General features: G+C 34.5%; 1 protein-coding gene across 1 annotated transcript in view; it reads left to right on the forward strand.

Annotated features, from left to right (window-relative positions):
• Positions 1 to 20,232, forward strand: part of LOC101893069 (otoferlin-like) — a 159,852-nt gene extending 139,620 nt beyond the window's left edge. The window contains exons 11-24 of the mRNA XM_059122189.1: positions 1,275 to 1,431; positions 1,500 to 1,782; positions 1,927 to 2,610; positions 6,689 to 6,886; positions 7,019 to 7,135; positions 7,194 to 7,547; positions 7,847 to 8,913; positions 8,979 to 9,351; positions 9,421 to 9,965; positions 10,092 to 10,338; positions 14,607 to 14,857; positions 14,914 to 15,152; positions 15,217 to 15,493; positions 15,650 to 20,232. Of these exons, the coding sequence (XP_058978172.1) occupies positions 1,275 to 1,431; positions 1,500 to 1,782; positions 1,927 to 2,610; positions 6,689 to 6,886; positions 7,019 to 7,135; positions 7,194 to 7,547; positions 7,847 to 8,913; positions 8,979 to 9,351; positions 9,421 to 9,965; positions 10,092 to 10,338; positions 14,607 to 14,857; positions 14,914 to 15,152; positions 15,217 to 15,493; positions 15,650 to 15,830 (4,973 nt within the window). The 3' untranslated portion in view covers positions 15,831 to 20,232. The remainder of the gene's footprint in view (positions 1 to 1,274; positions 1,432 to 1,499; positions 1,783 to 1,926; positions 2,611 to 6,688; positions 6,887 to 7,018; positions 7,136 to 7,193; positions 7,548 to 7,846; positions 8,914 to 8,978; positions 9,352 to 9,420; positions 9,966 to 10,091; positions 10,339 to 14,606; positions 14,858 to 14,913; positions 15,153 to 15,216; positions 15,494 to 15,649) is intronic.

Genomic DNA, 20,232 nt, shown 5'->3' on the forward strand with positions numbered 1-20,232 from the left:
ATTTTTACCCTCCACCTTGAAAACGGGAGTATATTAACTTTGTCATTCCGTTTGTAACAAACCCTAAATATTCTTCGTAGACCCCATTAAATATATATTCATGATCAGAATAAAATTCTACTTCGATTTGAAATCACTATACCGCCCACATTATTGGACGTAGGACTTCAAAATTTGGCAGAACAATTTGTATTGTGTCTAGAATGATTGGTATTGACAATGAGATACATTAGATTTGTCTCAAAATTGATACTTGTAGATTATAATGGGTTCTAGCTCCGGTGGCGACCACGGAGCTATGGCCCCCATATAGCAGTACCCGCCGATATTCGATATTTTGATGATTTTCGCCACATTTTTTCACGGATTTGTCTGAAAATTGGTATTTTTAGGCCATAATGAGTTCTAGCTCTGGTGGCGACACATATAACGGTACCTTCCGATTTTCGGTATTTTTATGATTTTTTCCACGGATTTCTCTCAAAATTGGTATTCGTGGGTCATAATGGGTTCTAGCTCCGTTGGCAAAACATTGTTTGTATACGTCCACGTTTTTGTATAGTCCCCATATAACGGTACCCACCGATATTCAGTATTTTGATGATTTTTGCCGCATTTTGAAGTTGAAACCGGTCTATAGAGGTTTCCTTGTTGACATGGCCCCCTATATAACGACCTAACCCACTTAATGGTTTTGTTGAAAAATTTAACAGCATTATTCAGACGGCCTTACTTATATTTGTAGTTTAAAAACGTTGTCTTTAACCAATGGTGGAGAGCATTAAAAGTTCCGCCCGGCCGAACTTAATGTTTTCTTTACTTGTTATTTTTTAAAATTGGATTTGTAGGGAAAATCGATTAATCTAAAGTTCAGTTATATATCCCAAATCTCAAAAAGGTTCACAACATTGAACAAAAATCTTGAAATGTTTGAAAATGAAAACGATCTGCATATTAAAATAGTCTGCAGTATTGGTTAAACAAACCCAATGGTTGGCAGATACCATCTAAAGACATGCATTTTTGGCATTCATTGAGAAATGTTCTTTATGTTTTATTTACAACAAGGTTCTTATGGCTAAATATAAGTAAAGAATCCAACTTCCACATTCTAAACATTATTTGTTCGCATGAAATTCCAACTGTTCTCTTCGCCTGCATTTTTTTATATTTTTGGTGTCACTTAATTTTTGGCTTGCACATTTTTCTCTAATAGATGTAATCTCTTAATTTTTAGAACACTGAATTAATCTCAATTTTAAACCATATTTCAGATCATCAATTCTATCATAAATGGGCTCTCCTAACCGATCCTGATGATTTCTACAGTGGGCCCAAGGGATATCTTAAATGTGATATAGGCATAATAGGTAAAGGTGATACGGTTAAAGTGCCACAAAAATCTGAAAAGGATCCAGATGATATTGAAGCGTAAGTTGGGAAAAACTTCTCACCAATGTTGTTACTCAATAAAAATAAAACGATCCTCATCTTCATAGTAACCTCCTATTGCCGGATGGTGTACCCATCGAAAGACAACGAGCTAAATTTATAGTTAAAATTTATCGAGCAGATGGCTTGCCTCGCATGAATTCCTCTATCATGGCCAATGTGAAAAAGGCCTTAACGGGAGAAGCCAAGGACTTGGTTAGTCCCTATGTCCAGGTGTCGTTTGCTGGCTTGTCTGGTAAAACTACGGTGAAGAAAAATGCCTATGCTCCGGTTTGGAATGAGCAGTTAGTATTTACCGAAATGTTTCCACCATTGTGTCAACGAATTAAGGTAAGTATTTCGCAGTAATTAAGATGGTCCTTCGAGCAGGCAAATTATCATAGATGATAGATAGATAGGATCGATATTGTTTTTTTCAATATCGAATAATAGTGTTATAATTGAAAATATTAAAAAAAAAAAACGTTTTTTCAGATCCAACTTAGAGACGCCGATCCCATGAAACCCTCCATTATTGGTACCCACTACATCGACTTGAAGCAGATTTCCAATGATGGCGAAAAGGGATTCCTGCCCACATTTGGTCCTTCGTTCATACATTTGTATGGCTCGACACGTGACTACACCATCCTGGATCAACATTCAAATTTAAATACCGGTCTGGGCGAGGGTGTCAGCTATCGTGCACGTCTACTGATTGCCATACGCACTGAAATTACCGAAAACATCGAATTGACCACCGAAAAAAATGTTGAACTAGAACCCACCCAGCTGATATCGGAATCGAGCTATTCACGCAATGAGGAATTTTTCCTGTTCGGTTCAATCATTGAGGCATCAATGATCGACAAGAAAATCAGTGATAAAACCGTTTTCTTCGAATTGAGTATGGGCAATGCAGGCAATTCCATTGATGGTCACAATGAAAGCTTCTCCACCCTGGCAGATGATGGAGAAGATGGTTGTTTATTGGAATCGGTGGATACTACTTCGTTTAGTAGTACCACAAATTCCTGTAAGCCCATATCGCATGACAAGAGTCATTATTATCTGCCCTATTGGGACTATAAGCCCTGCATGGATGTGCGCTGTACATTGCCGGATTTGCGTCGACGGATGTATAACAGTAATATGTTGGCGAAGATGGCGGAGAAATATGTGAGTATATCAGTAATAACTGAGTGGCTGACGGCGGGATACGCCCACATTTATAGAAATTGGATCTAAAATGGTACAAATAGTACCAGAAGTACTATTTTATGCGAAAAAGGTATTTAACGAAAGAAGTAAGCTTGACTTGCTTTTTGGGGTATTTAAAATAGAAGGGCACTAAGGTGTACTAAATATAGTATTATCAGAAGTACTATTACTATTAAGGTGTAATATATAGTATTATCAGGAAATTGTACAAAAGGAGTTTGAAAAGATTATTAAAAGCACTAAATATTACACCATTAGTTTAAGCGATCATTTAGACCCAAATCCGAAAATTTATGTGTTACTATCTTGAGGTAAGCTTGAGAGTGGCCTATGGTCTTGAGAATGCTAATATGGTGTAGTAAAGTATTTTCAAAAAAAATCTTTCTGAAATATTAAAAAAAAAATGTTAAAATATATTAAAAATTTAAAATACCGTGAAGAATTAGAGTACTGGATTTTTGCTATAAAAAAAACAAATGATCTCAAAACGTGTGGTGGATATTTTAACTAGAACTCAGATTTTCTCGCGGAAGAAAAATAAACGCGCTAGGGAGCGATCGAAGATTAGGAGTTGGATGCGATGTTTTCACTCTACTGCGAATTACTCTTGTTTGGAAATAAGAGTTGTTCGAAAAAGAGTATGAGTTTACTCGAGCGGAAAAAAAATGTGGTTTGCTGATTTGTGTGTTCTTAAGTATGTTCATAGCAAACAGACAGAGAGAGATATCGTGTACAAGAGCCAAGAAGTGCTCCCGCTCGAGTTTGAGCTAGATACACTCTTTACTCGAATTCGAGCGAGCAATTGGAGCATTACTAAATATTTAGTCATTGGTGTTGGATAAACGAGCAAATTTTGATTCTTCATAGTATGTGAAAAGGATTGATATTTGCCCTTGCGATTTGATGAAGGTTGAGATAAGGAGGGATTTTTTGAAAATTCCTACGTAAGTACTTTAATCTAGAGGCACCAGACTTACTACCATTGACTTTTGATGAACGTATAAATCAAGGCTAGGCAAAGAGTATCCCTTGGGATATCTGTGTGTTCACCAACACAATTGTAAAAAATAAATTGTTTTGAATTTTCTGTCAAAATGGTTTTGGGAGAATATTTAGTTTTGTTCGAGCAGTCGTTGAGAAAGGTGCTGTCGGATATTTTTATGAATACACCGTAAGAAATGTTGGAGCACAAATATATCTTACTACATATTCGGAACAAATATTTCCGAATTTGTAAAAATTATAAATTTTAAGATTTATCTTTTTTGATGGAAATCTATTTGACAAAACTTGCATACGAATTCACATGTTAGGAATAGAAATTTATTTCATATTGTTAGACAAATTTATTGTCCTTCGAAATTAATGGACATTTTCATTTCCCTTGATTTCTCTGAAATTATATGTACGTTCTTAGTCAATATTAGGGAAAATAACTGTCATTCTGTTTGTAATTCATAGACATAATATTTTAGGACCCAACGCAGGATATGCGTTTCTGATCAGCATAAAATTCTACAACTATTTGCGTATGTCAGCCTGTTGTAATCGGTATTAATTTTTAAAGGATCAACTTAGATGGTTAGGATATTAAGTCCGAAATTATAATTTGTGTTTAATATTTTTTTTTTTTTTTTTTTTAATAAAAATTATATAAAATTTTTGAAAATGTCAACTTATATATATTTTTTTATTTTGAAATGAAACATAATTGAAATAACTTTGCAAATATATCTCCGAAATATATCTCTGAATTTTTAAAACAGAAAATTTTAAATTGAAAATTTAAAGATAACCAATTATTTCTCACTCTGTAAAGAGAGGCAAAAAAATACTTGCAATATTTTGATATTTCAAAACACATACAATCACAAAAAATTTTTGAGGCTCTCTGCCTTGCCCTGGTATAAATCCTGAAACCTGACCTTCGAACTGATTGAACTGAAAATTTCAGCGTAACTGGTGAAACGTCTACTAAAGTGGTTAAAAAATCGTACAAATAATTCACAAAAAGCCCAAACCGAACCGTACCGAATTTTGTATACCTGGCATTGGTTTTACAAATTTGAACCAAAGACCAAGATTCCACCATAGTATGGAGGGTATATCAAGTTTGTCATTCCCTTTGTAACACCTCGAAATATACATTTTAGCACCACAACGTATATATATTCTTGAGCAGCATAAAATTTTATGTCGATTTAGCGATGTCCGTTCGTCTGTCCGTCAGTGGAAATCACTCTAGCTTCCGAACGAAATGCAGTGGGTTAATAAAATTTTACTCAAATGTGTATTATGTCTGCAGGACTTTTGGTATTGAAAATGGGTCATGTAGGTCCACTTTTTTGTATAGCCCATATAATGGCACCCCCCTTTTTCGGTATATTATTTTTTTTCCAAATTTAATGTTTGAAGTTCGTAATGAATACTACAGCCTAAGAAAGAAAATTATCTGTGCAGGTCCACAGGTGAGGGTACCTCCCTATATTCAGTATTTTCATTCCTTATTAACCGAATGTTTTTCAAGTTTCGCATTTGAATATTCTAATTGCTGACAAAAGTTGCCTATACAGGTCTATGTCGTCGTATAGATTCTAATATAACGGCTATATTCGGTATTTTTAAGATATTAACATCATTTTTCACTTCACTTTTTTCAAAATTGCCAAATTCGTTTAAAATGGTGGAGGGTATTCTAAGATCTGCCCGGTCGAACTTATAGCTTTTTACTTGTTTTTTTTTTATAAATTTTAACAAAAAAGAAAAAAATACCGTCTACCATCTGGCAAAGGAAGCCTTCACCAAATCGGCTTAAAATTTTGCGCTGATGGGTTTAACATGAGCAGTTGAAAAAGTTTATAGTTCATTATGGGTTCTTGCTCTTGTGGAGGAACATTGTTTCTTATAGGTCCGCGTTTTCATATGGCCCCCTATATAAGGATATCTCCCGATATTCGGTATTTTCATGGTTTTAGCTACATTTTTTATGGATTTGTCTATAAGTAAGTGTTTGTAGCTCGTAATGGGTTCTAGTTCCGATTCCATAGGATATTAGGAATTTTGGCGAATTACGCCACATTTTCTAATAAATTTGTGTGATATTTGGTATTTGTACTTTATAATGCGTGCTACAACCGGTGTCAAAACATAGTCCATATTGGTCCTAGTCACATTAACCCACGAAATTATGTAAATTTTGGTATTAAAGGCTCGCTATAGATTCCAATCGTTGTAGTATAAAATTTTCTATATAGGCTCCCATATTAGTATTAGTATAACGGCTCCAAACATTCTCCCACTGATCTTACTGGAATTTGTAGTTTAAAGTGGAACACATTCGGATCCAGATGTTTTGCATTAAAATGTTCTCTTTTTCCATTGTTGGAGGGTATTAGAGGGTATTTGTTAAATTTAATTTTTCGGGTGGGCCGAACTTAATGTCTTTTAATTTTATACGTTTCAAATTGGAGTTAAAAGTGTTTCAGGAAAATTTTAAGGAATATATATTGTAGATCCATTTTATTATGAGTCTCTGAACAAAGACAATATTAAAATATCATCAGTTTGATTTATAATAGTTTTTTAGACAAATTTAAAACTTTTTTTACCAAGTAATGAGCAACCGTGGCAGATAGTGCACTTAATCAAATTCTAAACGGAACTTTTGTATTACCACTAGGTTGAAAGTAACGCGTTATTTCCAAAAGGGGTTATTGGAAGAAACCCCACCTCACCACCTGAAAAAATAACTCGTATATTTTATTGTTTGATAATGAGATTTTGATAAATTGAATATTTTAGCACAAAAAAAAAATAAATAAATAAAAAAATAAAAAACTAGGCAAAATAATGTCTTGCAGACTTCAAATATCTTTAATTATTAGTAATTGGGATTTCCGTACATGTGTAAGTTAATATATTATAGTAGAAATGATTCTCTAGGTGTAAAATTATCACTTAACAATTAAGTCGGCAATTTTTACTTTACATTGCAAAATTGAGTTTTGTACTTATTTTTTCTATTCCAAAAATATAGGAAGATGGTTTGGCGGAGACCAAGCACATGATAGAAAATGAAGATCCCAAGGCTGAGGTGCGGCTACGTTCAACACTGGAAGATTTGGCCTCGGCGTGTGTTCGTTACCAGACCATAACCAAGAGTAATTGTACGGGGCCAGGTAGTGGTAAAACCAAATTGGACAAGGAACGTATGAAACTGTGTACGCGGGAAATTGTAAGTCAAGCCAAGCTAATCAAAATATTAAGGATATAAAAGAACTCAAAATTATCAAGCTTTCTAAAATGCTAGTATATCTCTCACTAAACCAACCTGCTTTGTAATTTGATGTAACATTTTATATTTCAGGAAAGTTTAGGAAATCTCGCACGAAACCTAAGAGCCCTGGTGACCAAAAGTTCCCTGAAGGAACGTTTCAAACAGGCCCAGACCTATATGCCCAAGTTGAAATTCCTCATAGATGATGTAAGAATTTCTGGGTTTCTTTTTTGAGATTGAATTATTTTATGAAGCTTCTTTGCAGCCCCAACATTCCCTACCCGACATCTTCTTGTGGCTCATAGCGAATGGCAAACGTTATTGCTATCATCGTATGTCGGCAAGAGATTTAATTTATTCTGCCACAGAAGAGGAGGCCGGCATACATTGTGGAAAAATTCAGACGCTATTTTTACGTTTACCGGGTAAACAGTCCACTGGCACCGCCAGCTGGTTTATACAGGCTAAACTTTCGATTTACTTGTGGTTGGGTGTGGTCAGCCATAAGGGTCATTTCTTTGAGGGTTTACCCATTGGCTATGACCTGTCACATGAGCTGAGAAACGCCGAGAGACCGGGAGCCATGGCGCCCAATAACATACACTATCTGGAGAAGTCTGTGAGTTGAGATTTGGAGATTAGAGTATCAATCAGTTCATGGCCTATATAGGGCCAGCCAAGGTCTACACAAGGTCGGCCAAGAAGACTACTTTTGACAACAATTTGACCATCTGACAACCAAGTTTGCCGTCAAAATACATATTGTGATTTGAAATTCAAAGAGAGTCAAATGACAATAGTGACAATAGTCTTCTAGGCCGACCTTATGTAGGCCTTGAGCAGTCTTCTTGGCCAACCTTATGTAGGCCTTGGCCCTGAATTCAATAAAAAATTAACAAAATTTCCTTCATTTTCCAGACCTTCCAACTGCGAGCCCACATTTATCAAGCCCGTTCTTTGATTGGTTCCGATGCCTCGGGCCTTAGTGATCCATATGCCACCGTTTATATCACCGAATACGCCAAAACCACCCAAGTCATTGAGGAGACGCTCAGTCCCACCTGGGATGAGCTGTTGGTCTTCGATGAGATTCTAGTCTATGGTACCAAAGATGAGATCAAGAAAAATCCTCCCACCATCATAATTGAGATATACGATCAGGATAAAGTGGGTAAATCCGAATTTATTGGTCGAGCCATAGCAAAGCCTAGGGTAAAATTACGGGAGAATCCCTATGTAACACCCACATTAGAATGGTTTGATATTGTACGAGGCCCCGACAATGCTGGCGAGTTATTGGCTGCCTTTGAAATGTTGGAGCTTGGCTCGCCAGATATGCCACGACTCACAGAACCAAAAAACCCGGTGACAGCCATTGAGGGCAAACCAAATGAACGGAATAATGTACCACCCCAAGATACCATATTCCCCGTACCAAAAGAGGTGCGACTCCATTTGGCCCGTTTCCGTTTGGAAGTTCTTTTCTGGGGCCTGAGAGATTTGAAAAGGGTTCACTTTATGTCGGTGGATAAGCCACGCATTGATGTTGAATGCTCGGGGAAGATTTTGAGTTCGAATATCATACAAAATGCCAAAAAGAATCCGAATTTTCCGAATATGTTGAAATCAATTGAATTGGAACTGCCACTAGAGGAAACCTATGCTCCGCCCATAACCATACGTTGTGTGGATTGTAGATCTTTTGGACGTTATACCTTGGTGGGTACACATCAGATTACATCCATACATCGTTATCTCTACAAGCCACCACCCAAGGAGGATATAACCAAATACAAAACCATTGGGGGCCAAATTATATTATCGGCTCCATTCACCGAGGAGACCTATAATAACTTGGTCGATGGCTTTGGCATGCAGCCGATGATGGATTCATTGCAGCAGGCCAATATGAAGGATTTCTATGGGAATCGTAGGTCGTCATGTGATCAGTTCACCCTATACGGGGCGGCATGTGTTACCAAGATGTGGGTGCAGATTTGAGACCTTTCAGAAAGATTTTTTAAAGTATTTTCTGCCTTTCTCTCTCCAGGGTCAAGAAACAAACATCGAAGAAAAAATCCTCTCCACGCAGCATGAACAAGGAAAACTCCTTGATGGGTGACCAGCAGGATATCGACGATGAGTGCAGCCGTGATTGGTGGACAAAATATTTTTGGTCCTATGAACGTCTGATCGACAGCGCCAAGGCAGAAAAAGCCCTCACTACCACGGATAAGTACCTAACACCGCCCACAGCACAACAAACGCAAAGTGGAACCAAATTCGGTTCCAAATTTGTCCAAAAACTCAGTCCCAAGGGTATGACCAATGCACTGGGCCGCAACAACAAACAGGACCAACAAAGCATCTCACCCTGTTCGGCCAAGGCAAAAACGCTCAGCAACTCCACCGCCTTGTGTCAGGTAAGTAGTGGACAAGCGAATTCGTCTAAACGAATTCGTAGTGTGGCACGTCGTGCTCCTCACTTTCAGATCTATGCCGGTGACCTGGAGGCCCAAATAGAATTCAATAACTTTCGTGATTGGCTACACTCCTTTCCGCTGTATCGCGGCAAGAAGACGGGTGATTCCACAGAGGATGATAATCGTACCGTGGGCTTCTTTAAGGGAGCCATTAAGGTATATCGTCTGCCACCACCGAAGGGCATTGATTATCCCGTACCAAATTTACCTGCCAATGAGCCCATCCATGTCTTGGTACGAGTCTATATTGTCAAGGCCACCGATTTACATCCCATGGATTTGAATGGCAAGGCAGACCCCTACATTGTTCTCCATTTGGGCAGTAAACGCATATCGGACAAAGACAACTATGTGAGCAAACAATTGAATCCCGTGTTTGGCAAGTGTTTTGAGGTGGAGGCCACCTTCCCCCAGGACTCAATGTTGACGGTGCAAATATTCGATTGGGATTTGGTGGGATCGGATGATTTGATTGGTGAGACACGTATCGATTTGGAAAATCGTTTCTACAGCAAACACAGGGCCACCTGTGGTTTGGCTCTGCGCTACGAAGAGTAAGTATTGCGTTCCCCAAAATCCACACCAAATTCAATTGACAAACAAATAATAATTAATACTTTATTTCCCTTTACCACAAAATCCTACTCTCCCCCCTTTCCCCTTTCTCCTCCCAACCATAGTTGTGGTTACAATCAATGGCGTGACCCCATGAAACCCACACAAATCCTATCGCGCCTCTGCAAAGAAAATAAATTGGATACCCCACATTATTTTCAAGATCGCGTGGCTATAGGCAAGTACTGTATGACTTTCTCCGATGAGGAGGTTATAGCCTGGAATGGTCCCAGTACTTGCCGTAACCGCGATGAACATTTGGCCCTAGCCGTCCTGCATCGCTGGAGTGAAATACCAAGTGTCGGTTGTAAGGTGGGTTGTATGTTTTTCGCTACCGTGAGTGAATGGATGAATGTCTTTCCGTGTGCTCTTCTAACCTTTCCTCTACAACTACTACTAAGATTTTTTCACTTCAATGTTTTTTCTTCACCTATTAAGTCACTTGAAAAAAATTGTAAAAATAACATTTTTTTGAAATTTCCATGTATTTTTTTTTCCAAATGGTAATGCTCTTTTTCAATGTCATCTACTTGTATTGGTATTCATTCTGGCAAAGACCAACAATTTTTTGAGATCTTTATGTATTTGCTCTAAAATTCTTCCTTGACGTCTGCGAATTGTAAGCATTGCTCAAAAGTTGAAAACGATGAGATATTGTCCGAGAAATCATTCGAGGTACAACCTGGCATGAATTTGTGTAAGTATGTGTGTATAATATTATTTCAAATAAAATTTACATAAGTCTGAACATAAAGAATGATTTTGTAGGACTATCAGTGCCATTATTTGAAGTTTTATGACTATAAAATATATGAATCATTGTTGTGGATTTTATGACTACTTTTAAGGACTTTACCGCTATAATTGTGGATTTTTTAGACCTAATCTCTAGGATAATCTTAGTTTATAGAGCATATATTTCAAAGATAATCGTAATTTTTTAACACTACATTTGAAGGATAATGCTAGATTATAGAGCATGTATTTCAAGGATAATCGTGGATTTAATAACTTATGTTTCTAAATAATCGTATATCGATCATATGTTTCAAGACTAATCGTGGATAAGACAGTCTATATTTCAAGTATAATCTTAGATTATAAAGTCTATATTCCAGTGGTAATAGTGGATTACTTCAATACTGTACTTCAAAGATAATTGTGGAATATTCCAAGAGTAATCCTGGACTATCGAACATAATTTTAAAGGATAACAGAGGATAATAGAGCCTTTTATGCAAGGATAATCATAATTGCTCACACTATATTTAAAAGACAATCGTCGAAAATATTTTTTGAGGATAATTTAATCTAGCCTTTATTTTATATATATAATTCAAGGACTCTATTATTACTTCATTGATAATCGGAAATTATAAAAATTTTATTTAAGGTACAATTAATTTTTTTGAGGGATAATCCGGAATTTTTAGGATTATATTTCATGGATAATGTCAACTTTGTATTACAATTTAAAAGTCTTCAAAATCTTTTAGTAAGACCATTTCACCATGGACCCGCAATCAATTTCTCTGACCTAAACTATTTAAATATCTCCATATATAAACCCTAGAAGCCAATAGTAACCTCATGTCTATCCCTTGACTCAATACCAAATTTTGTAAAATTTAGTTCGAATATAAAACACAACATACATCTCTTTATCTTAGACACCAGATATGATACAAATTTAGTACCGTTTAGTACTTTTCCAAAAATTATATCACGCATTTGTAAAACCACCTCTCACTAGATGCCAAGAGATATATCAGTATTAAATTTCGGGATTCCAGCTCTATCCAACCCCCTAATTCCAAATTAAGTACAATTTAGTACTATTAAGTACTTTTCATCAATTATAGTACACATTTCCAAAACCACCACCATATCTCAGTTTCACATACAAATCGAGACCTCAATATTAGATTTAAGGATTGCAACCCCATATCTTCAACCAATACAAAATTAAGCACCATTTAGTATTTTTCGAACAAATGTAGGACGTATTTCCGCCTCCATATCTTAATTACAGACACCAACAGTGACATCTATATCAAATTTCAGGATTTCAGCTCTATTCCTTCACCCAATACCAAATTGAGCACTATTTAGTACTTTTCGTACAATTATAGTACACATTTCCAAATCCATCGCCACATCGCAATTCTAGATGACAACAGAGAAATCAATATCAAATTTGAGGATTCCTGTCCTATCCCTTCACCCAAAACCCAAATTAGTACCACTTAGTAATTTTCGAATAAATATATTACAGATTTCCAAGACCACCTTCATATCTAAATTCCAGTTACCAAAAGAGACCTCATTATTAAATTTCAGAATTTCACCCAATACCGAATTTAATACTGCTTTTGTACTTCCGTACACATTTTACAAACTACCTCCAAATCTGAATTCCAGATACCAACAATGGCATCAATATCAATTTTGAGGATTATCTTAGCCCTACCCACAAGCATAAACTCCAATACCAACATGTGAAAGTTTCCAGATCAATCCGTTTAACCTAAAGGAAATTGTACTATATTTAATACAGCTCTTCGACTTAGTACAAATTTCAGGTTTTTAGCTACAATCTGTACGCATAATACCAAATGGTACCACTTCAGAAGTTTAGTACTATTTTACAACTCTTTGTAACCTTAAAGTTCGAATTTCTAAAAACCCTTTGCACTCCATCAGTGCCTCTTCAGAATTATAGCTCATTTCGTTTGTCCAATACAAAGTATTTAATTATACCCTACACCACAAGATGGTCAGGGTATTATGTCTTTGTGCATTTGTTTTGATGATCTGCATGATGATGATCTGATTGTGCATTTGTTTTGATGATCTGCCTAGAATCACATTCTGAGCCGATTTATACATGCCCGTCCGTCTGTCCATGTATTTTTGTAAACAAAGTACAGTTCGCATTTATTACCCGATCCAGATGAACTTTTGCACAAATGATTTGTTTGGCCCAAGGACGAACCCTATTAAAATTGAAGATAATCGGCAAAAATTAAAATATGGCTCTTATATATATCTTCGTCCGATTTGCCTTTTATTGTGCACCAAACGTGTAATATCAGCCCGAATATTATGGAATTTTGCACATACAGCCAAATTAGGTCTGAAAATAAGTATGCTAAATTTGATCGAAATCGGTTCAGCTATATATATATTGTTCATCCGATTTGATATTTTTGTCCTCCGCTGCTGTAATATGTAATCTGTAACAAAAATATTTGGGGAAATATATCAAATGCAGCTCAGAAATACTTTTGCTAAATTTTATCAAGATCGGTTCAGATTTGGATATAGCTCCCATATATATCTTCGTCCGATTTACATTTTATTGTGCACCAAACGTCCAATATTTTCCCAAATGGGATGGAATTTGGCACTTACGACCGAATTGATTCTAGAAGCTAGTATGTCAATACGCTTTAATAATTTTGGACAACATTTATGTACAACAAGTAAAAAAATAAGTTCGGCCGGCCCGATCTTTTAATACCCTCCATCTTAGGGTAAAGAAAATATTAGAACAAATCATGAGCCACAAATACCAATTTTTAGCCAAATTCATGGGAAAATGTAGCAAAAATCATTAAAATACTAAATATAGGGAGGTACCGCTATATGAGGCTATACAAAAACGTGGACCTCTACAGGCAATGTTTCGCCAACGGAGCTGCAACCCATTAGGACCCACAAATACCAATTTTTAGACAAATTCTTGAAAAAATGTGGCAAAAATCATCAAAATACCGAATATCGGGAGGTACCGTTATATGGGAGGTACCAAAACGTGGTCAATAACAACCATCCTAGGCACAATACAAATTGTTCTGCTAAATTTTGACGCTTTATGATTATGCTTTAGGGTGACTGTGACGAGTATTTAGGTATGTTACAAACGGAATGACAAAGTTAATATACCCTCCGTTCCAAGGTGGAGGGTATAAAAACAATTGAAAAAAATCGTAAAATATAAAGAAAATTAGAATTTTGGTTTTCTCTAAAATTATCTATTTTTTGACAGCAAAACCTCGAATTCTCGCGCACATAATTGACGTAGATAGATAGATTTTAAGGATAATCATGTTTTTTAATTATTTATTAAGACGTAATAATCATGAATGTTTTAAATATGTTTATATATTTAGGTGGATACAAAGTGTTTCGGAATTCATTCGCATTGGACTATTCCTGGATTTCGATTCACAGATATCACCTAAAATTTTGCCTTGGTTGTACTATAACAACACTGTTCATTCAAAATATATTTTATTAAAAACTTTCTAAGACCGCTTAGAAATATTCCGAATTATTTCCCAACGACAAATATCTCCAAACATTACCTTCATTTTCTCCTTTTGAGCTATGTTTACAATGATACTTCTACTGAATCAATGGTGAACATTTTTTCGAATAATATTTTTTTCTAAATTTGATGTAATTTTAATTAATCTTGGACTCCATTAAAATTTTTGTAAATATTTGAATATTTTGTTCTTTATTAAATTAAGAAAAAACAATATTAACATGTATTTTGTGGAAATCATTTAAAGCTTGTACCCGAACACATTGAAAGTCGTCCAATTTATAATCCCGATAAGCCGGGCATTGAACAGGGTAAACTTGAAATGTGGGTGGATATGTTCCCCATGGACATGCCGTTGCCGGGACCCGCTGTTGATATATCACCAAGAAAGCCCAAGGCATATGAATTGCGTGTGGTCATTTGGAATACCGATGATGTGGTGCTGGAGGATGATGCCTTCTTTACGGGCGAGAAAATGTCCGATATTTATGTGAAGGGGTAAGATGAAACTCTCGAAAATAATTTTGCATTATTTATAATTCTTTAATTTATAGTTGGCTCAAGGGTCCCCAGGATTGCCAATCCACGGACATTCATTATCGCTCCCTTACCGGTGAGGGTAATTTCAATTGGCGTTTTATTTTCCCCTTTGAATATCTGGCAGCCGAAGAGCGCATTGTTTTATCCAGAAGAGAGTCTCTATTTAGTTGGGATGAAACTGAGGTCAAAATACCAGCCCGTTTGGAGTTGCAAGTCTGGGATGCAGATCATTTTTCGGCGGATGATTTCTTGGGTAACCAATTTTGAATATTTTCTAAAATTTTGTTTGGTAAACTCTGAGAATTTATTAATTGCAGGAGCCATATCATTTGATTTGAATCGTTTTCCGCGAGGAGCCAAATCTTCGAAGTTATGCACACTGGATATGCTCAAAACCGACAACATACCGACGGTGAATATTTTCAAGCAGAAACGTGTCCGAGGCTGGTGGCCATTCTATATCAAAAAACAAAATGAAGAAATGGAATTGACGGGCAAAGTTGAAGCTGAATTCCATCTTTTGACCAAAGAGGAGGCGGAACAGAATCCGGCAGGTTTTGGCCGCAATGAACCGGATGCTTTAGAGAAACCAAAGTATGCTATTTTTTCGATTTTTTTACACATAAGAAGAACATTTTCAACGAGTGTGTTGATATTTTTCCAAACGAAAATGTTTAGAAAAAATTCTCAGTGATTCCGTTGATTTTTTCTGTAGAAAAAATTTCTTATAAATGACCCTTTCTTTTTCAGTCGTCCCGATGCCTCGTTTATGTGGTTCGTGAATCCGCTCAAATCGATTCGCTACATTGTGTGGCACAACTACAAGTGGGCCATACTTAAGGGTCTGCTGTTCTGTGGTTTGGTACTATTCTTCGTTCTTTTTGTGTACTCAGTACCTGGTTATTCGGTTAAGAAAATTCTGGGTGCTTAAACATCCTTTCATTATGTTATTTTACAATCATCCATATATCTAATTGTAAGTATTAAAAGTTTTGATAAAAAGAAATTAAGGATTCGATTTTTAAGAAAGAGAATGAATGCAAAGAAAATCACTTGAGGGTTGTACCTGATTTTGTTAAAATTGTATGTTTGTATGTGTGTGTGTTTGTAAATTAAGAAGATGAAAAAGAAAATGCAATTGAATACTTTATAGTGTGTAAGCTATTACTAATGATAACGATAAGTTTTGACATACAAAATACTACAAAGCTGTAACAATGGGGTTTCAGGGTATCTGTACAAAGCAAATAGTGACCTTTTGATAGAACGAAACAAAAAGTGCAAATTAATGTCATTATGAATGTATGTATGAATGTATTTTGAAAGCAACTTAATTCACTTTCTAGTATTTCTATGCGCTCAAATAATAAATATTTTTCGATCAACTATTTAACTTTATAGTAACATTTACTGAATAAATAGAAATACATTTTAAGATTTATAGATTGCACAGTGTTACGAGAATTAGAATGAATTATGTGTATTTCGTAAATTTATTACATTGATTTTTTTTATTTAATTAAAAATTTAACAAATTAACCATAAGGCATGGTTCCTTTAGAAATCAACTTTGAGTTTTGCAAAGAAATCCTTAAGAAAGTTTTCAAAAAATGCATAATACCAGGAAGTATTTAAAAAAAAAAAATCTAGTTTTGTTTCTAGAGAATTTTTAAAATATTCCTAAAATATACTTTTTTTGGTCTGGACCCTTAATAAATGAAGAAGAATGTTGATTAAGGTTTAAAATACAATAAAGTGTGTGGATCCGATATATGGGGACCATACCAAAATGTGAACAATTCTCTACTATATATTGCGAGACTTTAATACAAAATTAAAACACCGTGGAAAATGTATGAAATACAAATACCGAATTTGATACAAATCCGATAGGAAATGTGGACCTATATAGACAATGATATGGCACAGGAGGTAAAACCCATTACACAACATAACACCCATTACACGACATATCTCTATACTAACCATCCTGGACACAATACGAACTATTGTGCCAAACGTCAATAAATGTGAATTGTATCGTAATGATAACAGACAGACAGACGGACATTGTTAAATCGACTTGGAATGTTGTGTTGTTCATGAATATATATAATTTATGGGGTCTACGACGAATATTTATATGTTTTACAAATGGAATGACAAATTTAATACACCCTCCTTTCCAAAGTGATTTTTACCAGAAAGTTCTCAAAAAAATTCAAATACTTAAAAAATCAAATTTTTGGGCTGGAGGACCTTAAAAAATACCTTAAAAATCAACTCAACTCATAAACGCCTCGTAAATATAAATGTGATTATTTGTCAGAAAGTTCTTTTAAAGGTCAGCATTTATAAACATATTTGTAAATCCACGGTCCCTAGTTCCATGGTTCCACTGGTTTTAATAAAGTCCTTGAAAAAAAATATTATTAAAAAATCCACTATTCTGGGCAGAGAAAACATATTTTGGAAATTTCTTGAACATGAAGTCATTGATTTTTAAATCAACGTTTCATAGATATGAAGTCCTTACAAATTAAATTTGCGACTCTTGCTCCTCAGGAAGTCATTAGAAACATTGTAGAAATTTGCGTTTCGTACCTAGAAAGTCTTGAAAATATATGAAAAAAATTAACGATTCTTTCCTAGAAAGAAAATATTTGAAAAAAAATATCCATCTGGGAAGTTCTTGATTTTTTTTTTTTCAATCTACGATTCTTAGTCAGTTTGGACTTGGATAATATATCTTGAAAATAAGTTTCAAAATTTAAGATTTCTGTATTGGAAAATATTTTAAAAGCCCACTATTCTTGCCTAGAAAATCCCTATTTTTATACCCTCCTCCACAGAATGGAGTTTGTCATTATGTCTCATGTTCGCTGTTCGCAATGGATACTACATATTATAACAGAACATTTTCTGTACAGACCCACGCCTTCGTATAGCCCCCATATAACGGTACCTCCCAATATTCAGTATATTGATGATCTGAACCTAATTTTTCTACAGAAGTATATTAATCTTAGTATTTGGAGTTCGTCAACAACACCACTTTCTCTAAAAGATAAATTGATGAAGAAGTCTCCGGTTTCGTATAGGTACCACACTTTACAAGAATTAATTCAAACTCGAAATGTAGAATTCGCAGTGGGTACTGATTCCTACGACAGAAATTTGTCCACACAAATTCACGTTTTCAAGTAGTCCCCCTGTAACAGTACCTCCCAATACTCAGTATTTTTATGAGATTGGCTACAATTTTCAATAGGATTATCTTGGTGTTTAGAGTTAGTAAACGGCATCACGTCCACGTCCACTTTCCCGTAGACCCCTAAAATTCGGAATTTTTAAAATTATATATATTATTTTCGACCAGATCTTTAACATTTTGTAAATTTCTACCGAATGGCACATGATATTAAAAGTTTGGCACGGTCGACGTCTTTACAAAATATTGAAAAAGCCCCCAATTCTTGCCTATTTTTAAAAATGACGACATTTTACCTAGGAATTCCACGATCAATATTTGTAAAATTCAATTTTTTCTTAAAAAATGTTTTAAAAACTTGATGCATTTTAGCCAGGAAATCATTAAAAAATATTTTTATTACAAATCTTAATATAAAAGTGAATCGGAAACACAATTCTCCTCGAGAATAATGCACCTTTCTTAATTTTTATACTAGGGCTCCAAAGATCTCTCGATATTTTGTTCCTTTATTATTATGTCTTTCATGATAGAATTTCATGATAGTTTGAAATTTTTGTGATACATTTATTCTTAAATGCTTTAATTCCCCTCTCTTTTTTAACTCTTTTTGAATCCGATAAAAATGCTGGTGGTTTGTGTCTTTGCTGGATGTTTTAAATTTGTCCCTACATACATTAAAAAGTCATGAGCTTCGGTTATTTCGGGATATTACAAACTATTAGCCTAAGAAGCTCTTTGGAAAAAGATCTTTTTAGAACTGCTTAGAAATATTAAAATAATTGGCCCGACACTATTATTGGAAGATTAAAATCCCCCTAATACTTAACGAAATAAAGTAAAACTATGTAAAAACCTTTATATGAACAAATATTTCAAAAGCGGAATTATATTTTGCCCAAAATCACCACAATCTCAGAATGTCTAACTTAGTCTTAAATTATAACCCTGGGTATATATCTATGTCAAACTATTTTTAATCCTCCTGTTATAACTATATATCCTCAAAAAATTATTTTTAAAATTCACTATTATCAGTCAGAATGTTCTTGAAAAATATTTTGCTTTAAATCCTCAATTTTTAATTAGGGTATCCTTAAAATGTTATAAATATCCATAATTATTAGTCAAGACCTCATTGAATTTTGTTTCAAGTTCACTATTCTTGCCTAGGATGTCCCTATTTTTTACATAGGAAGTCCTAAAAAGATATTTTGAAAAGGTCCACTATTCTTGCCAGAGAAGCTCTTGAAAAATATTTAAAAAATACAGAATTCATATTTATGAATTCCATGAAAAATATTTTTATTTAATATTTTTCAAAGTCTATGTTCTGGGCTAGAAAGTCCTTAAAAATATAAAATATATGCCATTTGGCCAGGTAATTCTAAAAAATATTTTTTCGTGATATTACAAACTATTAACCAGACTTTTCAATGTAGTAGTGTAAAATGATATAAATTGTGAGAAGTATATGGAAATAAAAATTAAAAATCCGACGAATACTCAACGAAATAAAGTAACACTGTGCAAAAAACTTTATTTGAACAAACATTTCAAAAGCCGTAATTATTTATTGCCCAAAATCACCGGATAAGAAATATGTCTAGGGACAACTCATTGTTTTAGAATTCCTTATTTAGTTTTCGTTTTAATCCCTGGGTATATATCTCTGGCAAACTATTTTACAATAATTTCCCACCTTCAAATAAAAGTTTAATTTTTAAACAGTTTTATTATATAATACCCAAAATATGAAAAATTATCTTAAAATATCCCACTCAAAACCAAATACAATCAGTCCATCACAAACAGATTGACGAAAACCTATACAATGTATTTGAAAACACAATCAAAATCCTTAATTTTATTATATAGTTCTAGGATATTAATTTTCACATAGACAAAAATCAAAATCAACAATCTCACAAATATTTTATTTTTAAGGAAAAAAATTAAATTTGTGCCACAAATATTACCATGTATTATATAAGAATGTATTATAAATTAATTTTTTGAGGAATGTTTTGAAAGCAAGTAAAGAGGCAAACTATATATTTTTGCATTTTATAACTAATATTTATTGTTATTCAAGAGTTTAATAATCGTAAATCTATTAAAT

The sequence above is a fragment of the Musca domestica genome, unplaced genomic scaffold (genome assembly GCF_030504385.1).
Source record: "Musca domestica strain aabys unplaced genomic scaffold, Musca_domestica.polishedcontigs.V.1.1 2, whole genome shotgun sequence".
NCBI classification, from domain to species: Eukaryota; Metazoa; Arthropoda; class Insecta; order Diptera; family Muscidae; genus Musca; species Musca domestica.